This window comes from Arvicanthis niloticus, chromosome 29, assembly GCF_011762505.2.
Source record: "Arvicanthis niloticus isolate mArvNil1 chromosome 29, mArvNil1.pat.X, whole genome shotgun sequence".
In the NCBI taxonomy this organism is placed as follows: Eukaryota; Metazoa; Chordata; class Mammalia; order Rodentia; family Muridae; genus Arvicanthis; species Arvicanthis niloticus.
In genome coordinates, this window is record NC_133437.1 from 1,303,794 (window position 1) to 1,327,482 (window position 23,689).

Here is a 23,689-nt window from a genome sequence, read left to right on the forward strand (position 1 = left end):
AATACAATTCTACATTTAAAGAATATAACATAATTTACAAAATTGTATTTAAAACTATAGATGGAATTTCAGAACGCTTATAATGATGACGCTTGTGACTTTTTGTTTGTTTGTTTTTGACAAAAAAAAAAAACAGTATTTGACTTATCTTCTTCAAATAACAAAATTTAAGTAGAGGTTTTGCTGACATCTTGATCAGCCAGAGAGGAAAAGCAGCAGGAGACACTAGGACTGCTTTGTGATCACTCACCTTGAAAGTTTATAAAGAATGAATCAAGAATGAACGTTTGTTTGTTGGGTCAGAGTCAAACATTGGATATATATATATATATATATATATATATATATATATATATATATATATATATAACAAAATTATAATAGTTTTTACACAAAGAAGGGACCTTAAAAATTAATTTTATAAATTGAAATCCGCATCATAACTTCTCTACCTCAGCCAGTCTTGCTGAGAATTCTTCAACCCCAAGTCACTCCATCATAAAGAGGAAGTGGTAACATTATTGCATCATGAATGATCTCCTCCACCAACTGGGTCTCCTTTAAACAAGCTGTTTGTTGACCCAGTTCATACCCACTGCATCTCTCTCTAGGGCTTTCCCCTGAATGTGTCTACTAGCCTGCATGAGAAGGGAAGGCCATTTGTAAAGGTGGAATAAATTTTGCTTCTGGGAGGCCCTGAGGGTTCTTATGAATGGGAACAGGTGAGAGTTGAGCTTCTGACAAAGGGACAGGTTTCTGGAAAAATCTTTTATCCAGTCTCTTGACATTAATTCCAGGTAATAGAAAAATTATTCCCTCAATTTCTTACTTCTCTATGCTACAAAGCAGAGACTTAAACTTAATGATTGGCTGCTAGAGGCATTTGGCTTCTTCCCAGGAAAATTTACATGGCTTTTATGATCCACACTACCTCCACTGGAGCCTGCCAGCCTCACTTATAAAGTATCTTTTATTTGCCTGAGGTTATCTGTTATCTCGAATGCTTACTTTTGAACAAATTTACCTTTTCTATCTCTTTCTGAACTCTAGCTATCTGGTTTAATTCAGCTGTTCTGGCTTGAAACTACTCTCCAAGCTGACTGATACAAATTGTCTTCCCTTGGTTGCTGACTGAATTGCTCTGATTGGCCTCAAATTGACTGTGCCAACCTAATTTTCTGTCTCTTTCTCACTCCTTGGCTTTTTCTGTTTTCACCTGCAACCTACCTGTCTCTGCATAATTGGCCCAGTAAAAAAAAAAAAAAAAAAAAAAAAACACATTCTCATTCTCTCTCTCTCTCTCTCTCTCTCTCTCTCTCTCTCTCTCCTCTCCCTCTCCCTCTCCCTCTCCCTCTCTCTCTCTCTCTCTCTCTCTCTCTCTCTCTCTCTCTCTCTCTCTCTGTGTGCATGTGTGCTGCTCTCAAGTCATTTCTCTTTTTTGTCTTTTCTCATGAAAGTTGGATATATCCTATCTCTGACTCGTTCTGTCAAATCCTTCTGTGATTCATCACTTTGTCTGCCACTCAATTAGATATCTTTCAAACATGGCTGCTTCCTTACAAACCAAAATTATCTCCATTGATTGAGATTAAAAGTATGTGCTCAGGATGTGTCTATATTCCAGCCAGAGGGATTAAAGATGTGTTAAATGTCTGCATTACAGCTATATTGCACAGACCTAGAAGGTCTTTGTGATCTCTTGCCAGAGCAGTCATGTTTCTGGATTAAAATTCCTCTACACTCACTTCAGTCTCTTTCCTCACCTGTATCTGATGGTTCAGTTGATAAAATACAGAGTGGAACACCAGATGTCCTAGATTTTCTTCTCCTAAGGTAGACCTTGCTTCCTTCCTAAGTCATCAATGAGAGCTTTAACATATCCCCGACCTGGAGCATTGATGGGCCTTCATACTCTTGGACGAGCTTTTATTGAAGGTTATCAAAAATATAAGGCACAATGCCTGTGGTCTTCTTTTCCACTTGACAACAATCAATCCATCATCAGCTTTATCATGAAATATTGACCCTTCTCTATTTATTGCCTGCTGTCACACTGGAAGTCTTGGGTTCCTTTCTCAACTGTGCTTTTAATAAGAACTGCAATATAGTCATCTAACATGCAATTTCTTACAATGATATAAGTCATATAAATGAACATGTAGGTTACAATAATTACAAACAATAAGAGATTTCTAAAATGAAATGGCTAAAAATTAATTCAAAATCAAACACATAAAAATCATTGTGGGCTCTAGAGCATTAAGGCAGAGGCTTTGGATGTACTGTGAGCTATACAGCCTGAATGGCTCAAAAAAGGCAAAGTGAGGAACTTAGGTAGGATCTTCCCAAGTGGAGGATGGCAGAGCTCTGCCTTAGTTTCAGGCCTTCCTGGAGTTGAAGATGTGATCTCTCTAGCTTCCTGGTCCTGCCATAATGCTTGTCACTCAATACCATGCCTGCCCAAATATAATGGATTATTATCCCTCTGAATCTTCTAAGATGAGATCTCCCAGCTTCTTGCTCCTGCTGCTATATGTGCCTGACATTTGCTGCCAGGTCTCTATGCTATAATGGACTCTTACTACTCTGGAACTGCAAGCACAAATAAAATTTCCTCCATAAAAACAAAGCCAAACCAAAGAAAGGAATAATTGTGAATTGCCCATGCATGTCATATGATGGGACTTTATTGTGACCTTGATTATGAACACATGACACAGCCAATCTGCACTGTGCTGCAACCACATCACTTAATGCCAATAAACACTTCCAGAAGCACCTCAGCTAAAATTAAAGGCTACCATTATATGCATTACGGAGACTTTTTCATAGTACATATAAGGTTTCTTATATTTTTATTGGATATTTTATTTATTAACAGTACAGATGTCATCCCCTTTCCCCATTTCCCCTCCCTAGAACCTGCTAGCCTATACCCTCTCTTCCTTTATGTTTTTATACCATTTTGATTACATGCATGTAATAAGGTCAGTTCTAGGTTGAGGGTCTAGCAATACAATAGATGCAAATAGTTGAGGACAAGCAATACAATAAACACAAATAGTCAAAGAAAAAGCAAGGCATCAAACCCAGTTACATGAACACTCCTGTGATCACTGTTTCTAAGGGCTTATCAGGATGACCAAAGTATCTGAGCCTACTTCCCTATCTTAGCCCAAGGTTATTTTCATGTCTGAAGCCTACTTCCTTGTTCTAGCCTAAAATTTAGAATCCTGTCTGAAATTACTTCTTTATTCTTTATTCTGGCCTAATATTTAGATTCCTGTCTGAGATTACTTCTTTGTTGTAGCCTACAATTTAGACTCCTACCTGAAATTACTTCTTTGTTCTAGTCTAATGTCAGATTCATGCTTGAAGCCTACTTCCTTGTCCTTGGCCAATGTCATATTCCTGTCAAGCAGCCCTTTTCCTTGTCCTTGGCTCATGTCAGATTATTGCCAAGCAGCCCCAAAGGCTCTCCACCTCTTCCCCTTTTTTATTTTGTTAACAAGACTGAGCCTGTCTTAGGTAGTTCTGAAAAGAATGCCTTCCTTACCTGTCATGGACTATGTATTATCAAAGGCAATGTACTTCTCCCTTAGGTTGGTAAGGCTCTCTCCAGAATCTTACCCGTCCTTGGCTTGCCAACCTGTTAATTTAATAACTTTGTCTGGGAGTCCATTTTCAGGTTTAAGCCATGTACTTTGGCTGCCAACATGATGATGTTGTTAAACATAGGCTTTAACATGATGGGCAGGAATAAAAGTATTCCCAGGACAAGTAGGACTAGCCTGATCAAGCTATATATGCCATTCCTGAGGTTTTTCCAAAATGGAAATACTGAGTTCAGGGCATGGATAATTTTATCGGGATTATCTGCATCACCAAAGGCCAACAGAGCAACATTCTTTAGATTCATAATATCATTATGCAAAGTTAACACACCCAAAGGGGTGTGAGAATTATGCCAAATATCTTACAGGTGTCTTTAAATTTTTTTTCTAATAAAGTTTCTTATCTTAAAGGCATGCAATGATGTGCCTTAAAGATAATAATGATGTGGAAAACTGAGACTTCTGACATTTCTTCTTATCATTCCTGAACATTCAAGAATGGAATTAGTTTGAAATACATTGAGGTAAAATGTTTGGCTTTTAAAACTGCTCTTTGAATTGCTGACTTGAGTTTGACAAGTCACAATTAAGTGAATTTTGTCTTGGTATTAGAACAGAATTTTCAATAACTTCTGAAATAGTCCTACACATACTTCTGGCATTTTTTACTATGTATTTATGTAAAACTGCAGTCTTAGCTCTGAAAATTATAAAATCAAAATATTGACCAAATCCAAACTACACTAGTATAAGTGTTCAATCAAGAATTAATTCTTAATATAAAAATAAACAAGCATATCCATCTTATCAGTTTGTAATTTTACCATTAATGTTAAAATTAAATGATAAAATTGTTTTAAAGTAAAATTTTCTTATGATTTATTATCAATAAATGTTCAAGTTGTATATCTATTTTATATACCTATTATCCAGGGTTATATAAAATTTTCTCATGCTAAAATAAGTCATGGGTTAAAAAAAGGTTTAAGAAGTTCTGATTAACAACATACAGTGTTTAGTATAATAAAATGTGAATCTGGTAACAGAAAAAACAAATGATTATTTAGGAATAAAGTTGAGCTATCTTAGGGAGAACACAGAAGTATGCTAGCAAGTTGTTTTTATATCAGAGGATAGTATATCACAAGGATGATCCTGAAAACACCTAATGTAGAACTAAGTATAATAGGCGATTAGCAGACACAGTCTGTATTTCTCAAGTATGGTTCCAGAGATGGTTAGTAAAGGCTTCACAAAGGAAAGAACTATTTATTACATATTTAGTACAATGTGATCAACAGGGAGACGAGGAAGCACAGAATCACGTCAGGAACTAGGACAAATGCTTTACATGCCTGATTTCAGGGCATCTCTACAAACATTTAGGAGGTAAACATCATGACCAAGATTTAATAAATGAACAAACTGAGACTTGGAAGTTATGGAGCCTCGGTTTGAACACAAGGTTCATGGACATGGTTCATGAATACTCTGCTACGACAAATTTCATTTCTTCACTGAAGAAAAACTAACAATTGTTGGAGGGGTTACAAAAACTGCAAATGAATTATTAAATGATTCCAGATAAGTAAAACAGCTTACACTAAACTTGGATATGGAGAAATCCTACACATATTCAGTTCAGAGTGTAGCCGATCTAGTACTTCAGAATGAAGCAATCTGGGAAAGATGAATGGTGACAGCTCATTAGAGAATGTCATACATTTATGAGAGCACATTGAAAAAGATGACAATATTTAAGATAAAAATAGAGTGTCAAAAGTCAAATTGCTCTTGGCAGTGGAGCATACATGAAACTTTGCCTCTGATGTAATCAAAATAAACATACAAATGTTGCCTAGCAACTGGGACAATAGCCACAGCTGATGTATGAGCTCAACACAAGCTAGAACAATCAGAGAGTGGGTGACTGTGTCTGATTATGAGGTCTATCACTGGACCATCATATAAGCTTAGAAAAATCCACATGAGTCATTAAGTCAAAGTTAACTAGTACTTAACTGTGATTCAATTTGTCCCATAATTGCAGACAGTTCTGTGGTTACCATTGCTTTGAAGAGTTATACACTAATTTTACTTATCATTCTCAAAGAAAAAATTACCCCTGCCATTGCAATGCCAGGATTATAGGTATGCATCATAACGTCTGGCTCTGAACTATGTTCTTAATAAAAATGTTAAAATGGCAGAAATTCTAACAAGGTTTTCTTATTCAAGCTGACTTTCTGATGACTGAAATTAAAATGGGGAATGAAATAAAATGGCACCAGGAAATTCAAGATATACACTGATAGCAAGTAAAGTCTTTACAAATACTGAAGAGTTAACATGACAGCAAAGAAAATAGTATCTGTAGGAGTTGACTCTGAGTCTGGACTGCATGAGTGCTGTGTGACCTTCAGCATAGTTCTGTGCCTATTTGACATAGCAGCAAACACTTTCCAGTTTATTACCAATTTACCCCACTCTCACTTCAAGCAAAAATGCAGTGGGATAAAGTATATTTTAAAGTATGATATATTGAAATTCAATTGAAATTTAATTTAATATGAACAATAGTGCTTATCTCTCAATTTGAGCAAAAGTCCTCTATTTCTTACATGGCAAGGGAATTTTTGGTCATATGCTACTACTACTTCTATTATACAACAGTATTGAAACTACTATTAATATGTGCCACTATTATTAATATTTACTATTAATAAATTAATAATATTTTCTATAAAAGATGGCTAACATTTCTTTTTGTGCTGCCTATGTAAATAGTCTAAAGAAGACCAAGTAAGCTACTATCTTCTGTCTTAGTTAGGTCATTACTTTTGTGATGAAACACCATGATCAAAACTATACTGAGGAGGGAAGATTTTATTTGACTTATTTGTCCATGTCCCAGTACATTAACAAAAGCCAAGCAAAAACTCAACAAAACCCGGAAGCAGGAACTGAAGCAGAGTCTATGGAGTGCCACTATTTTTTTCTGCTCTCTAATAGAACACAGAATCACCAACCAGTGGTGGTATCATCCACAATGGGCTAGGCCCTCACTCATCAGTAACTAATATAAAAAATGCCCCAGAGGTTTGCCAATCTTATGGAGGCATTTTCTCAATTAAGGCTCCCTTCTCTCAAATAACTTTAGCTTGCATCAAGCTGACACAAAACTAACGAGCAAATTTTCTGATTCCAATCAGTAGACATAAACCTCATTTATTAAAAAAATAAAATAATATTAATACAATAGGTACAATAAAAGTTTAAGTTGATTTCTATTGCTTACTTAAATTTAGATACAAGTTCTGCTTAGTTACCCATATAATTTATAAATAAGCTAAGTTTAGAACTTTGTAAGGTCTGTAGGCAAACAATAACCAGAATCAAGGTGAATCTTGCTATCTGTGACACGTTTAAACTCTCTGGGACTCTGGTTCTTCATTTATAAATATGACTAATATTTATATAAGATATATGTAATATATTATTAGATTAAGATATTAATATGTCCTAATATACCGTTATGAATATACAAATATTGAGAAGAAAAAAATGAAATGTTATGTGAATCATTTAGCCTAGTAGCTGCTGAAACTTCCCCCGAGCTCACAATGATGTCAGAAAGACACCCGATAGCTGAAACTGGGGAACCAGTTACTCAAGATGAAAGAAATCCTGCTGCAGGCCTTGAGCAGACTTATTGGCATAAAACAAGAAAATATAATGAACAGATTAGTCACAAGCTAATATTGAACACCATCCCCAAATTCCCTGCCCTGAGCAAATGGACGACTATGAATTTAAAAACACAGTGTGACAAAGACAAAAGCCACACCTCTTGCCATTGGACATTCAGAAATCAAATCCCTTTCTCCATGTGGCTCAGGGATTTCAAGCACGGGCATCTACACATATAAACCTTGATGATCACAGGCACGACATTTTAGGAATATCTAGCAGAAATAGGTCTACAACACAAGCCAAAGGACACCCGGAAAACAATCTTCCCTGAAGAACTTTCAAGTTAGATGTTTCAAGTGCCATAGGAAAATAACACACTATCAGTAAAAGTGAACACTTGCGAACACTGTCCCCAGTGTTCTTTAAGAACTTAACGCAGCACAGTAATCTGAAGCAGACTTTACATTTTTCTAAGTTCAGAGAATATGCCACACCATGCATAGATAAAAGTATGAATTACAGCCAGGCAGTGATGGTGCACGCCTTTGATCCCTGCACTTGGGAGGCAGAGGCAGGCGGATTTCTGAGTTCGAGGCCAGCCTGGTCTACAGAGTGAGTTCCAGGACAGCCAGGGCTACACAGAGAAACCCTGTCTTGAAAAGCCAAAAAAAAAAAAAAAAAAAAAAGTATGAATTACACATACCAGAACAGAGGCATAAGAAACTGGAAGAGACAGCTGCAGACATTAATCTAACTACAGCAGAGAAAAAAGAGACAGAGAATATTAAAAAGAAGTCATAGTTGTGGGCAGTATAGATTATGGCCATGAGTTTCAGTTCCTTGTTGTAGGCCCAGCCCTCTGAGCTGAGTACATCTTTGAATTGTGTCTTATTAAAAAGGTACACCTCTAAAAGATTACAATATGTGACTAACGATTGCTAGTCTTTGAACCTGAATCATGTAAAATGATTTTATTTTCCCTGCTCATATGTGCAACATAGAAAAAGTACATGTAACTAAAAACATGGACTAATAATTCTATTTTCTGCAACTTTCTCTTGTCATGCTCTTAACAAAACATGAACAAGTTCACTGCAGCACAGTGTTCTCTCAATGCTTTCCCTAACCACTCTCTAGCATATTCTTGGAGCTGGTTATTTAAATCATTTGTATGAGAAACTTCCCTCTATCACAGAGTGTGTCTACATATGAAGAAAACTTGGTTCATTGCATACGCTGCCTTCTATGTGATTCAGAACTTATTCTGACTAATGTGCTGTGCTGTGAAGGCCAGATGCTTACAGGTCGTCTCTTTATAGTCTCATTCATTACTCACAGCAGTGGTCATCAAACTATTAATAAGTATAAGAATTTCTTTAGAGATTTAGATTTCTCAGTTACCATAACTGGATGGCTAGAAAGAGGGCTTGAAAATTTTCTCTAGAGAAAGTTTAACAAAATTTACCCCATGGAAATTTAATGCAGATACTAGTCATAGACACTTCATGAAGCACGGCCTCAATCCATTCCAATAAGTTTCATGATATGTAAGTGTCATGGTTAATTGGGACTCAACCTAATATTCAGTGACCATGGAGCCTACAAAACAGAGGCAAATTATACACAATTAATTCTGTGAACTCAATAAAAAGCAGATATGAACTCTTTCCTAATAAATGAACATCTCTTGCCCCAAATAAACCTAAATATTATATTTCCTAAAGTCTCACCATTAGCTTTGGCTGGCTTGGAACTTGCATATAAGCCAGCATAGCCTTGAATCTATGGCAGTCCTCCCCTATCTGCCTTATATGTGCTTGCTGGATAGAAGCCAAAGTCGTCCTTAGTCGACTGTCACATTTTCTAAGCTCTCGTTCACTGGAGTCATACTGCATTTTGTTGTTGTTGTTGTTGTTAAACTAGGTCTTACTGTATAGATGTCCTTGAACTCACTATGTAGACCAGATGAATTTGAACTCACAAGAGATCTGCTCTGTCTCCCAAGTGCTTGAATTAAAGGCATGCACCATCATGGCCAGGCTCAAAGCTATATATATATATATATATATATATATATATATATATATATATATATATATATATATATATGTTTTTAAAAGTATTACAAGGGCTGGAAAAATACCTCACTGGTTAAGAGCAGGTACCATTCTCTTGAAAAGGACCTGAGTTCAGGTGTGTTCCCAGATATGACAGCATACAACCATTTGTAAATCCATCTGTGGTTCAATTCCTATGGCTTCCATGAGTACACACACACACACACACACACACACACACACACACACACAATTTTAAAAATCCAAATCTTAAAGAGGCTGGTAATAAAACATAACTACTATCAATTCTAAATACTAAAAAGAATAAAACAAAATGTATGTGAACCACTGTGTAAAGGGACTAAGCAAAACCTTATGGAATTCTTCAATTTGAGTTTTCTAGTTTGAAGTGAATTTGCTAGCCTTTGCCACTTCATTTCAGCACTTTATGCCTCTTAGAACCCAAGTGGCACCATTTACCACATCCGACTGAAACTTAATACTCATTTCAGATACTGGAAAATCATTGCACAAAACTCCAAACACAAGCAAATATTAACTATTGGTCAGGGAATACATTTCCACCTTTGAGCAGTATATGCTGCTTCTTACTCAGCAAGGCAGAAATTTCCTCTAGAAAAACATCTTGGCAGGTAGGAGGTTTCCAGAGTTGCTGAGTAAGCATCCCTCTCACCGATGAACAGGTTGGGTAGTCTGTCTTTAAAACTCCTTGGCTCCCAAATCACACTGAGTGAGGAGGGTGCATAAACTTTCTGCCTCATTTTCTCAGGGAGCACAGCAGAAATAATGAACTTCCTGCTCAGAGAGTATAAACAACTGGAGAATTCGGGCCCTAACAGTACAGAAGACACCCTGAAATCTCTGATAAGACACTGTGTTCTTGAAAGAGGTAAAGTTTCTATCAATGATGTTATCTTACCATAGTCTCGGGTTGTATTCAGGGAAACAGAGCTAAAACATGTTACAACACTTGCCCCACCACACCCAGTATGTGTCAGGTACACAGAAAGGTCACACACAGTGAGCTCATTCTCTGAAACACAAGTCATGGACTGGGGGTGTGGTGGGGGGTGGGGGAGCCACAGGCCTTCAGCGCAGTGGGGCTGGAGGCTTAAGGGACATCTAAAGCTAAACATTAGAAAGTGTCATGCCAAATCATTAAGCAGCTGCTGCTGTTCTTTCAACATGAGGTCCAGGGGACGCAAACCCAAGTTTTGTAATCCTTCATGTCCGGTCAGGAGAGAAATTCCCAGCTAAAAGATCATTAAGAGTGTTATGGACAAGGAGGGTGGGGAGTAATCTCCTTCAAACTTAGAGCCCATTGGGAAAGAAATGCCAACTCGAATCATAGCAACAGTAAGAGAATGTGTCCTCGCCGGGAATAGGCTATAGGGTTGTAACCCAGGCATGTTCCGGCCCGTGGCAGGCAGGCGCGGCTTTGGAGCAAAGAGACCCAAGTCAGTACTCACTCCGATTGTGAAGACTGGCCCGAGACCTCAGCTTGGTTTAGGGAACGACTGCATTTCCGGGTCCAACTCAACCTCCGCTGTTTCTGTTCCCAGCCTAAACTGAACCCGCAGAGTGACGCACAAGGCGCACAAGGCGGGGCAAGGCTGGCCAGGGCTCCCGCCCTCCTCCGCAGGACGCCTGCCCTGAAACCTGAAACCTGCAGCGGCGCTTGCGCTGAGAACCCTTGATGCTCCCTAGTGGTGCTTCTTAGTGGTGCTTGGATCTCCAGACTGGTTAACTTCATGTGCATCTTGTAATACAGGACACACACTATATACTGTACGCAGCAAAGGATGGTAGGTCTACTCCTCCAGGATGTCACTTCTTGACTAACAAAAAAGAGCAATGACTATCCCCCTTCTCCAGTACACGCCCCAAATAACCCTTTGAAGCCATGAGGTTAATGAAAGATGGCAGTGGTAATCCCAGATTCTAAACATCTCTAAAACTGCATATTGGATGTTTTTCAGAAGAACAGGTTAACACAATATGAATTGTACTAAATCATTCTCATTATTGAAACCTTATCAAACCTGAGAATAGATTTGAAACCATCAAATAATGTAAATTCAGAAATCTATACTGCTATTCTAGGCTTATAATTAATTAATTAATTAATTAAGAGAATGGCAATACTTTTTGAGAAGAAAGCCAAGTTATAGAGTGAATGATATGGTTAGTTACCATATTTTAAAAGACATATGGAAATCCATGTTTTCCTAAAGGCACAAACCAACTAGGATAACCACCTCAGCCCCTTCAGCTTGGGGTTAGAGTTAAGAAAGTGCTGGTGACCAGTGTTTGAAAAATTCATTCTTGGACAGCTAAGCAGACTCAGGATGCTTTCAGCCAATACAGAGGTGATAATCGCAGATTCTTAAAAGGGGGAGCTCTCCCCTTAACTGTTGTGTTCTCCCCACCCCATAGTCAGCACTGTGGTACTATCTGCCTTCCCACTAAAGGTGCTTCTCACAGTGGATTACTGTCATTTTTCCTTTTACTTATGTCAAATAAAGCTTGTGATGTAAGATAACATCCAACTCTGATACTTTAACATTCTCCATTAAAAAAATCTTCTTAGAACTCTTCTTAATAAAAGTATAACTTGCCGGGCAGTGGTGGCACACGCCTTTAATCCCAGCACTTGGGAGGCAGAAGCAGGAGGATTTCTGAGGCCAGCCTGGTCTACAGAATGAGTTCCAGGACAGCCAGAGCTACACAGAGAAACCCTGTCTCGAAAAACCAAAACAAATAAATAAATAAATAAAAATAAAAATATAACTTAAATTTCATTTCTTCTTAACTGCTATAACTATCTTTTCTTTGGGAAAAGGTAGATACTACAGATCTCCTAGTTTTCACTAACAATTATTTTTCTCCCAACAAAAATAGCACAAAGTGCCTTAATTGAGAACTAAGCAATAAGCCTAAGGTTTTTCTAAGCTCTTTCTTCTGGCATTGGGGGCTATGAGTTCTTCAGTGACGGGATTGGGGGAGGCGTCTGCATGCCAGATGAGTCAGAATAGCAGCCACAGAGACAGGAATAAACTTTACAGCAGTTCTTAGCTTACAGACCAGGGAGAAAGGGGCTCTCATTCTAACAAATAGGCAAGGATGTTACTTACTTACTGACTCCCTTGCCAGCCACTAGTGTGGCTGTCATCTTCTCTGAGTGTTGTCCTCCAACTGAGTGGGTTTTTCAGATCATATGTTGTTTTCACTACCTGGGGGTGCCTATTCAATACTTAAGTACTAGGCCTTGCTCCAATCCAGAGAACCAATTCTGTAGCCTCAAGCCTGAAAATCTTCATTTTGGCCAAATTTTCCATTGATACACAAGTAACCTAAGGCAAAGGTAGTTAAACACTTAACCACAGCAACAGCCGAGAACTTGTTAGAAAGGCAGGATATGAGCCTCACCTCAGAATTCCTGAATCAAAAACTTCATCTCGATAACTCCCACAGATTCAGTATATACATAAAAACATAAGAATTACCAACTGGAACATATCGCCAAATGTTAGTTATTTGTATATTATTTGCATATTTTAAAATTTGCTACAAATATATCATGATTATTAATTTTAAAATGAATTTCCCTATAAACTCATAATTTAGCCTTGTCTTAAGCAACAGTATTGATATGATGATTACCACTTATAGTACATGTAAGTACATGTATTAAAATAAAAATGTTTCCTATTTACCACAGTCATTTCATAAACCAAACATGATTCAAGGAGCCTGGTGTGGTGGTTTGAACAGGAATGGCCCCCATATATTCCACAGTCTCTTGAAGAAAGATTGAGTCATGTTAGTTACACTGGCCAGTCAAATGTGTTATACTTGGAGAATTCAGAGAGAGAGAGCTGAGGTTAAGAGTGCTTGCTACCCTTCCAGAACTCCAGCGTTCCGTTCCTACTAACCCACACCAGGCAATTTGCCATTGCTTATAACAGCAGGTCCAACACCTGCTGTCTTTTGAGGGTTCCAACTCACATGGTATATACCTACATCCAGGTACACACATTCACATAAATAAAAATAAACCTTGTTGTCATTGTTAAGATGAGCTTGGATATGAGTCCTCTAAGGCCTCTCTATCCATAAGGACAGAAATGCTACAAAAGAGATTTGAAGGGAGCACTTCCTAGCATCAATTCCTAAGGGAACTAAATGCACGGCTATGATTGTAGCAGGATTTAGCTGGAGATGTTCCATGTACTGCTGTGGAATATTCCAGGAAAGAAAGCTTTAATCTCCTTCTGCTGAATTCTTGTGAGTTATCTATGAGATATTTACTGACTGTCTTAGTTAGAATTTTACTGCTATGAAATGATACCATGACCAAGGCAACTCTTATAAGGACAACATTTAATTGGGCTGGCTTACAGGTTCAGAGGTTCAGCCCATTATCATCAAGGCAGGAGCATGGCAGTGTCCACGTAGGCCTGGTGCAGGAGTAGCTGAGAGTTCTACATCTTTATCTGAAGGCCCCTAGGAGAAGATTGGCTTCCAGGCAGCTGGGACAAAGAATTAAAGCCCATGCCCACAGTGACACACCTTCTCCAACATGACCACTCCTTCTAATAGTGCCACTCCATGGGCCAAGCATATACAAACCATCACACTCTTCCTGAAAAAAATTCATTTGTATCCTAAACTAGCCACGGTGGATTCCAATCAGAAATAACTTTTACTACTATATCCTAATAGCAAAACCTTCTACAGAGACATTCCATACAAGCTACTTTGATAGTCAAAATAGGAGTTGTCAAAATTCTTGCAGCAATAAAACTGATGACAAATTATGCATAACAACCATTCTCATACTAACTTTAATCAGAGTTTATAAAATGTCTGCAATTTTATTTGTGCTCCTTATTAATTTATTAAAAACTGAATTTTAAGTATGCAACAATTTATAATAACTATTTTGAATTAGATATATCTAAATTACATAAGAGTTTTGGATCTCAAGACTATAACTACATAGCAGATAGAATATTGCTTATGAACATAGTCACTCACTTTGTTAGGACAAATTCAGTCTTGGCATAAGCAAAAACATTCTATAAACACATATTTGGCATAAAACCTAAACATATTTGTTTCTGAATACTTTATAGTTTTGTCAATAATTATGCAATTAGTAGTTGTTTTAACTGCCAGGTTGAATGTATCCAGGAAGAAGCAAACTAGGATTAAACTTCATAGCCTGCTGTATCTGCCATTTGATCATGACTTCTCTGTTTCAGGATAATATTTGCATTCTTATTTGAATTATGGCAATTGTTTAGTAAAAGGCTTCACTTATTACATTCCCAAACTTCTAACTTTTCTCATTGAGGCCAGAGATGCTATTACTGATGCTATAACCTTTTCAACAAGGTATCAAAGGAAATAAGCAATTGTCTATGTGGCAGTTTGAATGATAAACTAGGGAAAGTTTGGAGATCAACCTTTGTTGGAGGAAGTACGTCACTGATGGTAGGCTTTGAAAATTTAAAGCCTCAAACCATGTTCTGTTCACTCTTTCTGCCTAGTGCTTGATGTTGGAGATGTATTCTCTCAGCCTCCTGCTCCTCTGTCATGCTTGCCAGTTGCCACCACGTATCTCCATCATTATAAACTCTTCTGTGAGTGTAAGTCCAAATACATTCCTCCTTTTTTAAGTTAACTTAGTCATAATACCTGATCAACTAAACAGAAAGCTAACTAATACAACTTGTAGTTTTCTCCTTAAAATGTTAAGACCTCTTAAGAATTAAGGATGTGATAGACATAAGAAAGAAAAATTAAACCTTGTAAAGTTTAGTAGTCTGGAGAATAGTCAGAGAAAGTGGCTCAGTAAAGCATCAAGGGGAAGTGAGGTAAGTCATAATATTAGAAAACTAAAGGGCATTTTACAAAAGCCAAGGAAAAATTTCCAAGCTTGCCTTTAATCGCTAAAACAAAAACAGATAGGGGCAAATTCTTCCACTTTCCCCCTCTGCTATGTCCCTCTGTTTCTAAAGACAACAGTTTTAGTGGCCACCTCACCTCAGAAAGATGAGCTAGCAGCTCCCTTTGTGAAGAAAAAAAAAAGGAAAAGGCCATTCAGGTCACATGTTTGTTCTAGAAAAATACTAGGTATTGTTTGCCACACACTAGTACACTGAACATCCAATAATCTCAGTTAATAGTAATTCTGGAACCCACAAATGTCTTCGCTAAACATCACTGTGTGCATGAGCTTAGTAATGAAGTAGAGCATATTTTAAAATCATAATTTAAATGTAAGTTAAATACAGGCCCCAATTATGTAAAAGTTAAGACATGCTTGGAAAATCTTCTCCAGTACCTAAACAACAAATAACAAAGACTGACAAGAGTAACCAGGGTTAGCAGGTTTCCACTGGTTGGCAACCATCCAGCTTAGGGTGCTTCATACACTTTATTTCATTTTCAGCTTTATATTCACATTCTGCTGAGCATAGTTATACTAAGGAAATCCATGGCAAAAAAAAAAAAAAAAAGAAATCCAAACTTTGAAATGTTAGACTTAGGAAGCAGTACTTCTTCAGTATCACTGTTGTAGGGTCCCCAACATTAGTGATAAAGGCTAAAACAATGCAGGTCTCTGATGTCAAACTGTCTTGTATTAGTCTTTCAATGTTCTTTGCCATTTTTACTGGCTGACAGAAGAGTGATTTGCAAAGGTCTATAGATACACTCAAAGTGGCAAATTTTGGTTATATTAGCCCTAGCCTAATTCTACAGGTGCGACATCTTTTTACTGATGATTAAGTACTTTGGGGATTTTGGAGAAGCTAAAATATCAATCATTCAATCAAATGGCTTAAATTAAAACATCAACAGACTTCATGTGATAGTCATCAGTTTTAAAGAAAAGATGATTAAGCCACGCAGTGGTGGCACACGCCTTTAATCCCAGCACTTGGGAGGCAGAAGCAGGCGGATTTTTGAGTTCGAGACCAGCCTGGTCTACAAAGTGAGTCCAGGACAGCCAGGGCTACACAGAGAAACCCTGTCTCGAAAAAACCAAACCAAAACAAAACAAAAAAGATGTAGGGAAGTACGAGATAGTATATGGTTTCATATAATCTTGCAGATAACTGATCACACTTCAAGCCACAGAATTGCAATAGAATCAATAGAAAAACTGTATTCATTCAAAACTACTGGCTACATTGAATGGTGATGTTTTAGTAATTCCTTTATAAGTTGCAAAGCTCAGAGGTGTTAATATGACAAGAAAAGTCTCAGAGTTTATAGTTAACCTGTCTTTGTCACAGACTATTCAGGAAAGCTGGTTCAATTCTACTTCCATCTTACTGGTTTGGGAAGCTCATTAAAGTTACCTAACCTCTCTGAGCCATTGTTTCTTAAGGAATAGAGGAACAAATAAATTAAGGTTATGAAGGGTTCTTAGAAGATAATTATATACAACACTTAACAAGAACCTGGTGTGATGAATGATCATGAGAAAGATCTTCATCATTTTCTAAAGAATCCAGAGAACAATCATTCACTTGCAGTATATGCAAAAGCCCAAGACTATCTACAATATTTATTATAATAATAGCTATAAAATACATCATACAGCAGCAATAATTATACCTTAAATGGTTTTACTGGATTTTAAATCACTGATAGCTCAGTGGGTAAGAACCAGTATTACTCTTGAACCTGGGTTCAAGTTCTTACTCATGTCAGCTAACAACTGCTTGTAACTCCAGTTCCAGGAGTTTTAACACTCCTTGCTCCTGAGGGCACCTGCATATACATGGCGTACAGAAGCTCACACAGAAGCTAACACATACAAAGATATTTTTTTTTTCTAAATAAGAAGCTCACCCTCACTTCCAACACAGAAATAGTATGGTATCCAATAACTTTTTGTGAGTTACGTCCTTTCAATCAGTTATCAAAACAAATAAACAAGCTGTTTGAATGATAAATGCCTCCTCTGGGCTCCAGGACTTGAACCAATTGGTGGTGCAGTTTAGAGAGTTTTAGAAAATGTATGCCCCTAAAGGCCAGGTCCTGAGGTGTATGTGTGCTTGCTGCTTTCCCTCTGTGCTGGACTCAAGATGCCTTCCAAGTAGAGCAATGAGAATCAAACACTTTCTTGGATTCAGCACTGACTGACCTTGCTGGCTGTGTCTGTGTCTGTGGCTGCTCCAACATGTGGTCTGGAAGGCTGACTGCTCCCCAAACTTGCTGCTTTTTTCTAAGAAACAAAAAAATATTAATTTTGATGAGAGAGCACACTGCAACATTATGCAAATTATTATACTACTACAAACACTTTATCAGACAACAATCAGGTTAATACACTAAACACACATGGATTATCATACTACCACACACAATTTATCAAACAACAGTTAGGCTAATACGCTAAACATATACATTTACACAAAGTAAATAAACATTTGTAATTTTCATAATGTTGCCTGAAGAGTAGTGTATAAATAATATATAAATAGTGAAAAGCAAGTTTCACAAACATCCTCATCTGAGCAGTCATCATTTTGAAGCATAAAACTCTCCCAAATATGTCACTCCCTGTATAGTGGCTGCCTCCTTTCTTATGGTTCAACACAGCATGTGTTATGAGTCACAAGATCTCTATAGAGGTGATTTAGCAATAGATCTCAAAGACATAATTATACTGAGAAAATGTTGTCTTAGAGAAATAAAAGCAAGTACCTTTTTATTAAATCTAAACTACTATAACATCAAAAAATTGAAACAGTATATGCAGTACTTAAGAATACTGAGTACTTACGATGTGCCAGGAAATTATTCTACAGGAAGAAAAAAATGCACTCTTCCAATAATAAAATCTATAAAAACAGTATTCTGAGTGTGTGTAGTGTTTTAAGGGTCAAATGCAAAAGCTTTCAATCTTGATATCAGCTAACAAATCTGTTACTACAGTTATCTCCATTTTAGAGCTGAAGAGGCTGAGGTACAGGGTAAATAACTTATCTGTGGTCATAGCTACTAAGTGCAGGATGCCAGCTTCAGACTATATCTTCTACACTCCCATGAGACAGAGTTACATTATGACATTTGACAGGATTAAAAAAAAACATATTATTAAAACTATATCCTAAAATTAAAACACATTGTTTGTATTTCATACTGAGAAAAGTTAGATTATAAAAAAAAAAAGTATCTCTATCTGTATTCATTATTACTGACCTTTGGATAAGGATATTTTCCAAGGCCCACACAACATCCTTGTGCAGGATGTTAAACACAGGGACCTACTAACTGAGCTATATTTTCAGTTTAAAAGATTTGAGAAGAATATTTATTTTACTTTTTCCAGTTTCTTATTTGTGAAAAAGAAAACAAAGGAGGTAAGAAGGAAAAATAAAATGCATAGTTGCTGTCTTAGAATGGCCTTCATATCTGGTATCCTTTGAACATCTGTGTTCCAAAGAAGCAACATGTACATTCTACACCTCATAATGTAAATAATAATTCTACATCAAAATAAAAAGACTATACTCCATAGACTCTCATATTATGGTTGTCACCATTTGTTTCTGTACCCCCTTCTTCTTCTTTTTCTTCCTTATACTCTATCACTCAAAGTCATATAGCATCATGAACCAGTATGGTACATCCAGAACCCTTCCTCCTTGCAGATGGGAAGTGAAGGGGGGCGGGGAAGCTGAGTCAGAGTACAGGGACAAATGGCTTATGCTCTAACTCCACAAAAACTGAAAAAACTTGAATATGCATGAGCTGCAAGGACACTGATTAGAAGATGTAACATACCACATTATATATATATGGGCAGGAAACATTTTATTGCATAAGAAGATAATTTGGTTTTGCTTAATTTTTAACATTTAAAAGAATCTAGATCTAACTATTTAACTTCTTTAAAATGCCTACTATAAAAGTTTGAACTGAAATATTCCTTGCCTTTGGGATAAACATTGTCATAGTAAGCAGAAAATTCAATGTTTATGTCTGTGTCCTCAAAAGATGACATCTAGGTGTCCACTAGTTGACCACTCTCAAAGTACTTCAGGAAAGTAACTATGGTGGAGTTATCTTTAGAAAATGTTATCTAAGAACCATGGATAAGTGAGAAGAGCTGTGGAGACTCCTGGCATTATCTGCAGAATAAATATATAATCTCTCCCAACACACACTCACTCTAATAATCAACAAAGGGAAGAAAACTCTGAGATACGTAGGGTAGGAACAAAGATATATGAACAAGACATTATGTATATCTGGAAGATTAAAAAAGCTAAGATAAGACATGCAAAAAACAAAATAAAACATACATCATTCTTCACACAGTGTTTCAAGACTATGTGTCTTGTGTCCCAGTCAGAAGCCATCTAGGAACGGCATGCAGGTGAATTGTCTGGAGATGATCCACCATTTTACATAGCTAAAAGGGGTAAATTTTGAATTTCAGTGTCTTCAGAGATTTCATCCAAGGACTCCTTACTGTTGACATGACATTCCTGTCACTAATAACCTAATGAGTACATAGCCTGATGATTCTTGGGTATCAGCCTGCCCTATTGAGCAAATTTCCTGCAGATCAACATAAAGATGAACCTTCATAAATTAATGCTGTTTAAATGAACTAGTGACTTTATAAAATTCCTGATTTGATTAAAATAATTTATGAAGAATGCTTTAGTTGTTTTACCAGAAAGATGTAATAAAGTTAGAATCAAGAATAGAATGTGCCAATTCCTCATAGAATACCAAGTAAAGGCTGATTAATATGAAATACAATGAGCTTTCACTATTACACTAAAAAGAGAAATAGGCTTGGGACAAATTTGTGATCAAGGAAAAACATTCATTCTAGGTCACATGAAGAATGAAGCCACAGATATCCACAATGATAAAGCAAGGTCATGTGAAACTGTTACTGTGAACTTATCATGAGCTTATAGAATGAAGTACTGCTTTCGACCTAACTATAAACATTCTTCTCTAACTCCACTTTTTGTGTCACATTTTATCTATGAGGTAATTTTCTAAAGAACTTTTGTCTAAGAAGGTATAAGGCCAGGGAGAAGGAATAAAGTGTAGCATCTGAGGCTCAGCCCCACCCCCCAAATGAATATATGTAATGTCTGTGTGTGTGTGTGTGTGTGTGTGTGTGTGTGTGTATTACTTATATAAAAGGTTTTTTTTTCTTTTCCATTATTTTCTCTCTAATTCATGAAGAGTTAATGAGTTCCAAGCCTCTCACCTGGCCAGCAAGAAGTCATTGAGCCAGAGAGAGAAGAAACCAGTGCTTATCAGCACAAAATATTAAGAGAAAAGAAACCAGTGCTTATTAGCACAAAAATAATAAGATTATAAAGCCAGAGATCATCTGTCTTTGACCTTCTGATGCTGTGTCTCACTTCAGCCTATTTCCCTAAAGGCTGGGTAGGTACCTGGCATGTCCTACACCAGGATTTTCATTGTAGTGCTAGCTACACAGATCTACACATATAATAACATGGCCAGAACAATCTTTACATGATGCATAAATATCAGTTTCCTCGTTTTGATACTGTACTATGTGCATATAACAAGAATCAATATCTATGCAGCTGAAGCACGCCGTGCCATATTTCCAAATTCCTGTGAACCCAAAATTATTCTGAAATAAAAATGTTTTACATGTGTTAAGGAAAGACATGGAAGATATAACAAATATATGAGCCAAGCATCTACAAGAAAACAGCATGGGTCTGTAACGAAAACTAAAGCAAGTAGAATTAAGAACTGATGAGAAAATACAGCAGCAGAAAATATCTCAAAAGACCCACTGGAGCAAAAGGTTAAGCGGAAAGAACAAGGAGCATCCATGGGCATTAGTAGGGCAAAGTCAAGCTGCTAGTTTACATGTAACTGCCAATTTCCAAGAAAAGGTGGGAGGTATAGAAACCAAAAGTTTAAAGAAAATATTGTCAAAATCTTTCCCAATTTTATGGTAACTATAAACCTAACAACCTGAGAATTTTAATAAATCCCATGAGGGATTAAATATTGTGACAATAAAGTATAATGAAAATATTCCTTACATTCTAATATACTGGAACTTTTGCTGGACCTGGTAACCAGAGATCACCCTGAAGTCACTTATCACTAAAGACTGCTATCCTACTGTGTACTCTGTCTTTAAGGGACGATGTAACAACCTTACTTGCCTTGGATTTCCCCGTAATCAACTTTTACAAGCTAAGCTACAGCATAGCTGTAATCTTAAATTATGTACTCTTCCATGCCGCTGACACAGAGTAAAGAATATATGTTAACTAATTGCTGAAGCAGCAAATATAGAGGCTGAAAGCAACCATGTAAAAACCACCAAAAAAGTTGAACATCTGTGGACAATGGCTGGTGAACAATGATGTTTATAGTACTGTATTTTGTCTGAAAGAACTGGAATCAGTTGGAGCCATTGACTCAATCCCTTGTGAAACTCTGTTAAAGATTTCTCTGAAGTATTTCATCCTTTTCTGTCATGGAATATTTTCTGTGATGTTTAATAAATCATGTACTCTTTCATGCCCCTGACCCAAAGCCATTTGTTAGGGACAGAGACACACAGAGAGAACACCTTTAGGCAGGTACAGAAGTAGACTCAAACAACAGAGAGAACATAGAAGGCATAGAGATCATGGAGAAGAAAATTCAAATATAGACTGCTTTTGGTTAAATAACTCTAAGTAGAAGTTCTTTTATTTTAATTTTTTAAATTTAATTGTATTTTTGCTTAATGAGACATTAATACATTATTGGTGACTTCAAGTTAATCACTATTGCAGTGAATCCATGAAGAATATACAATAAAAGACCAAGCAGGTTTTAAGTTTATATTTCCCACAGATACCAAGTGATGATGCCATCTGCCTCATTCAAGGAGTTGGTGAGATCCCAGCTTCCAACCCAGCAATTCTCTTTTCCATCTCCACATAGCGACTATGAGTGTGTGAGGTCACTGGTCCACCTGTTCACTTAAGCCACAGTAAACTGTCCCAGAGTCTTCAAGTGTGGAGATGCTGACTCTAGCTTGTAATGACTAACAAATCACTGACTGGATGACCTGACAGTTTTGAGTACACAAACTTTGTATCTTTATTAACTCTTGAAACATTCAAAGGAAGCTAGCATTCTCCAATAACTCCTCAAAATGGTGCTGAATCTGTTTGTGGAACTATCTGAACAGACTGTAACACACCATCTGAATATGCTCAAAGGTAAATCAAATGCTTATCTTCCTAACATACAAGTAAGTAATTGAAACTGCCAAAGTAACTCAGATTCCTATCTTGGTAAACATAGGAGCAAATAATATTAATTTTAATAAAAATAACCTGGGGGGGCAGATAAAGGTATTTTGTGGTGTGGAGGCTGTGGAAAAATGGCTTTCCAATTATGTCAACAATGGAAAATATCAGATTATTGTTGAATTTTATTGTTTGAAGTCATGTCTTTGTTTTATTACTATAGGAATTAATATACACCTTACAATCAATATGAAACAGTGTTGCTCATATGTTCCTATATTATTTTCCTGTTTACTTTTAACGTGTACATTTTAATTAACACTATGTTCGATTTGGTGGACCATGATTTATAAGCTCTTGCTAAAAAATGTAGGCTTTGGTTACTGTATTACTACATGAGACTATAGTATTTGAAAACATTATCCAGGAAAAAGATGTCTTTTTAAAGTGGAGGTAGGTTCTTCAGCAACAATAATTATAGTGCTGTAATAGTTCTAGCAATGTTTCCTCCTCCTCCTCCTCCTCCTCCTCCTCCTCCTCCTCCTCCTCCTTCTTCTTCTTCTTTTCTTCTTCTTCTTCTTCTTCTTCTTCTTCTTCTTCTTCTTCTTCTTCTTCTTCTTCTTCTTCTTCTTCTTCTTCTTCTTCTTCTTCTTCTTCTCCTTCTCCTTCTCCTTCTTCTCCTCCTCCTCCTCCTCCTCCTCCTCCTCCTTGTCCTCCTCCTTCTCCTTTTCTTCTCCTCCTCTTCCTCCTATTCCTCCTCCTCCTCCTCCTCCTCTTCCTCCTCTTCCTCCTCCTCCTCTTTGTCCTCCTCCTTCTCCTTTTCTTCTCCTCCTCTTCCTCCTCCTCCTCCTCCTTCTTGTCCTCCTCCTTCTCCTTTTCTTCTTCTTCTTCTCCTTCTCCTCCTCCTCCTCCTCTTCTTCTTGCTGTTTATCATCTCCAGGTGGAAATCTGCAAAGAGCTCCAGTGTAATGGTCTGACTTTGAGCTGCCAAGGAGTCTGGAGATGCTGC

At 37.1% G+C, this 23,689-nt stretch overlaps 1 protein-coding gene across 13 annotated transcripts in view; it reads right to left on the bottom strand.

Annotated features, from left to right (window-relative positions):
* Positions 1–23,689, bottom strand: part of Cast (calpastatin) — a 107,675-nt gene that overhangs the window by 56,070 nt on the left and 27,916 nt on the right. For 10 of the 13 annotated variants that reach the window (XM_076926997.1, XM_076926996.1, XM_076927001.1 and 7 more), the window contains one exon: positions 17,550–17,630. In XM_076926997.1, coding sequence (XP_076783112.1) covers positions 17,550–17,630 — 81 coding nt within the window. Of the gene's footprint in view, positions 1–10,854; positions 11,005–17,549; positions 17,631–23,689 lie in introns of those variants that run through there. The other 3 variants (XM_076927006.1, XM_076927005.1, XM_076927004.1) reach the window with 1 other exon arrangement.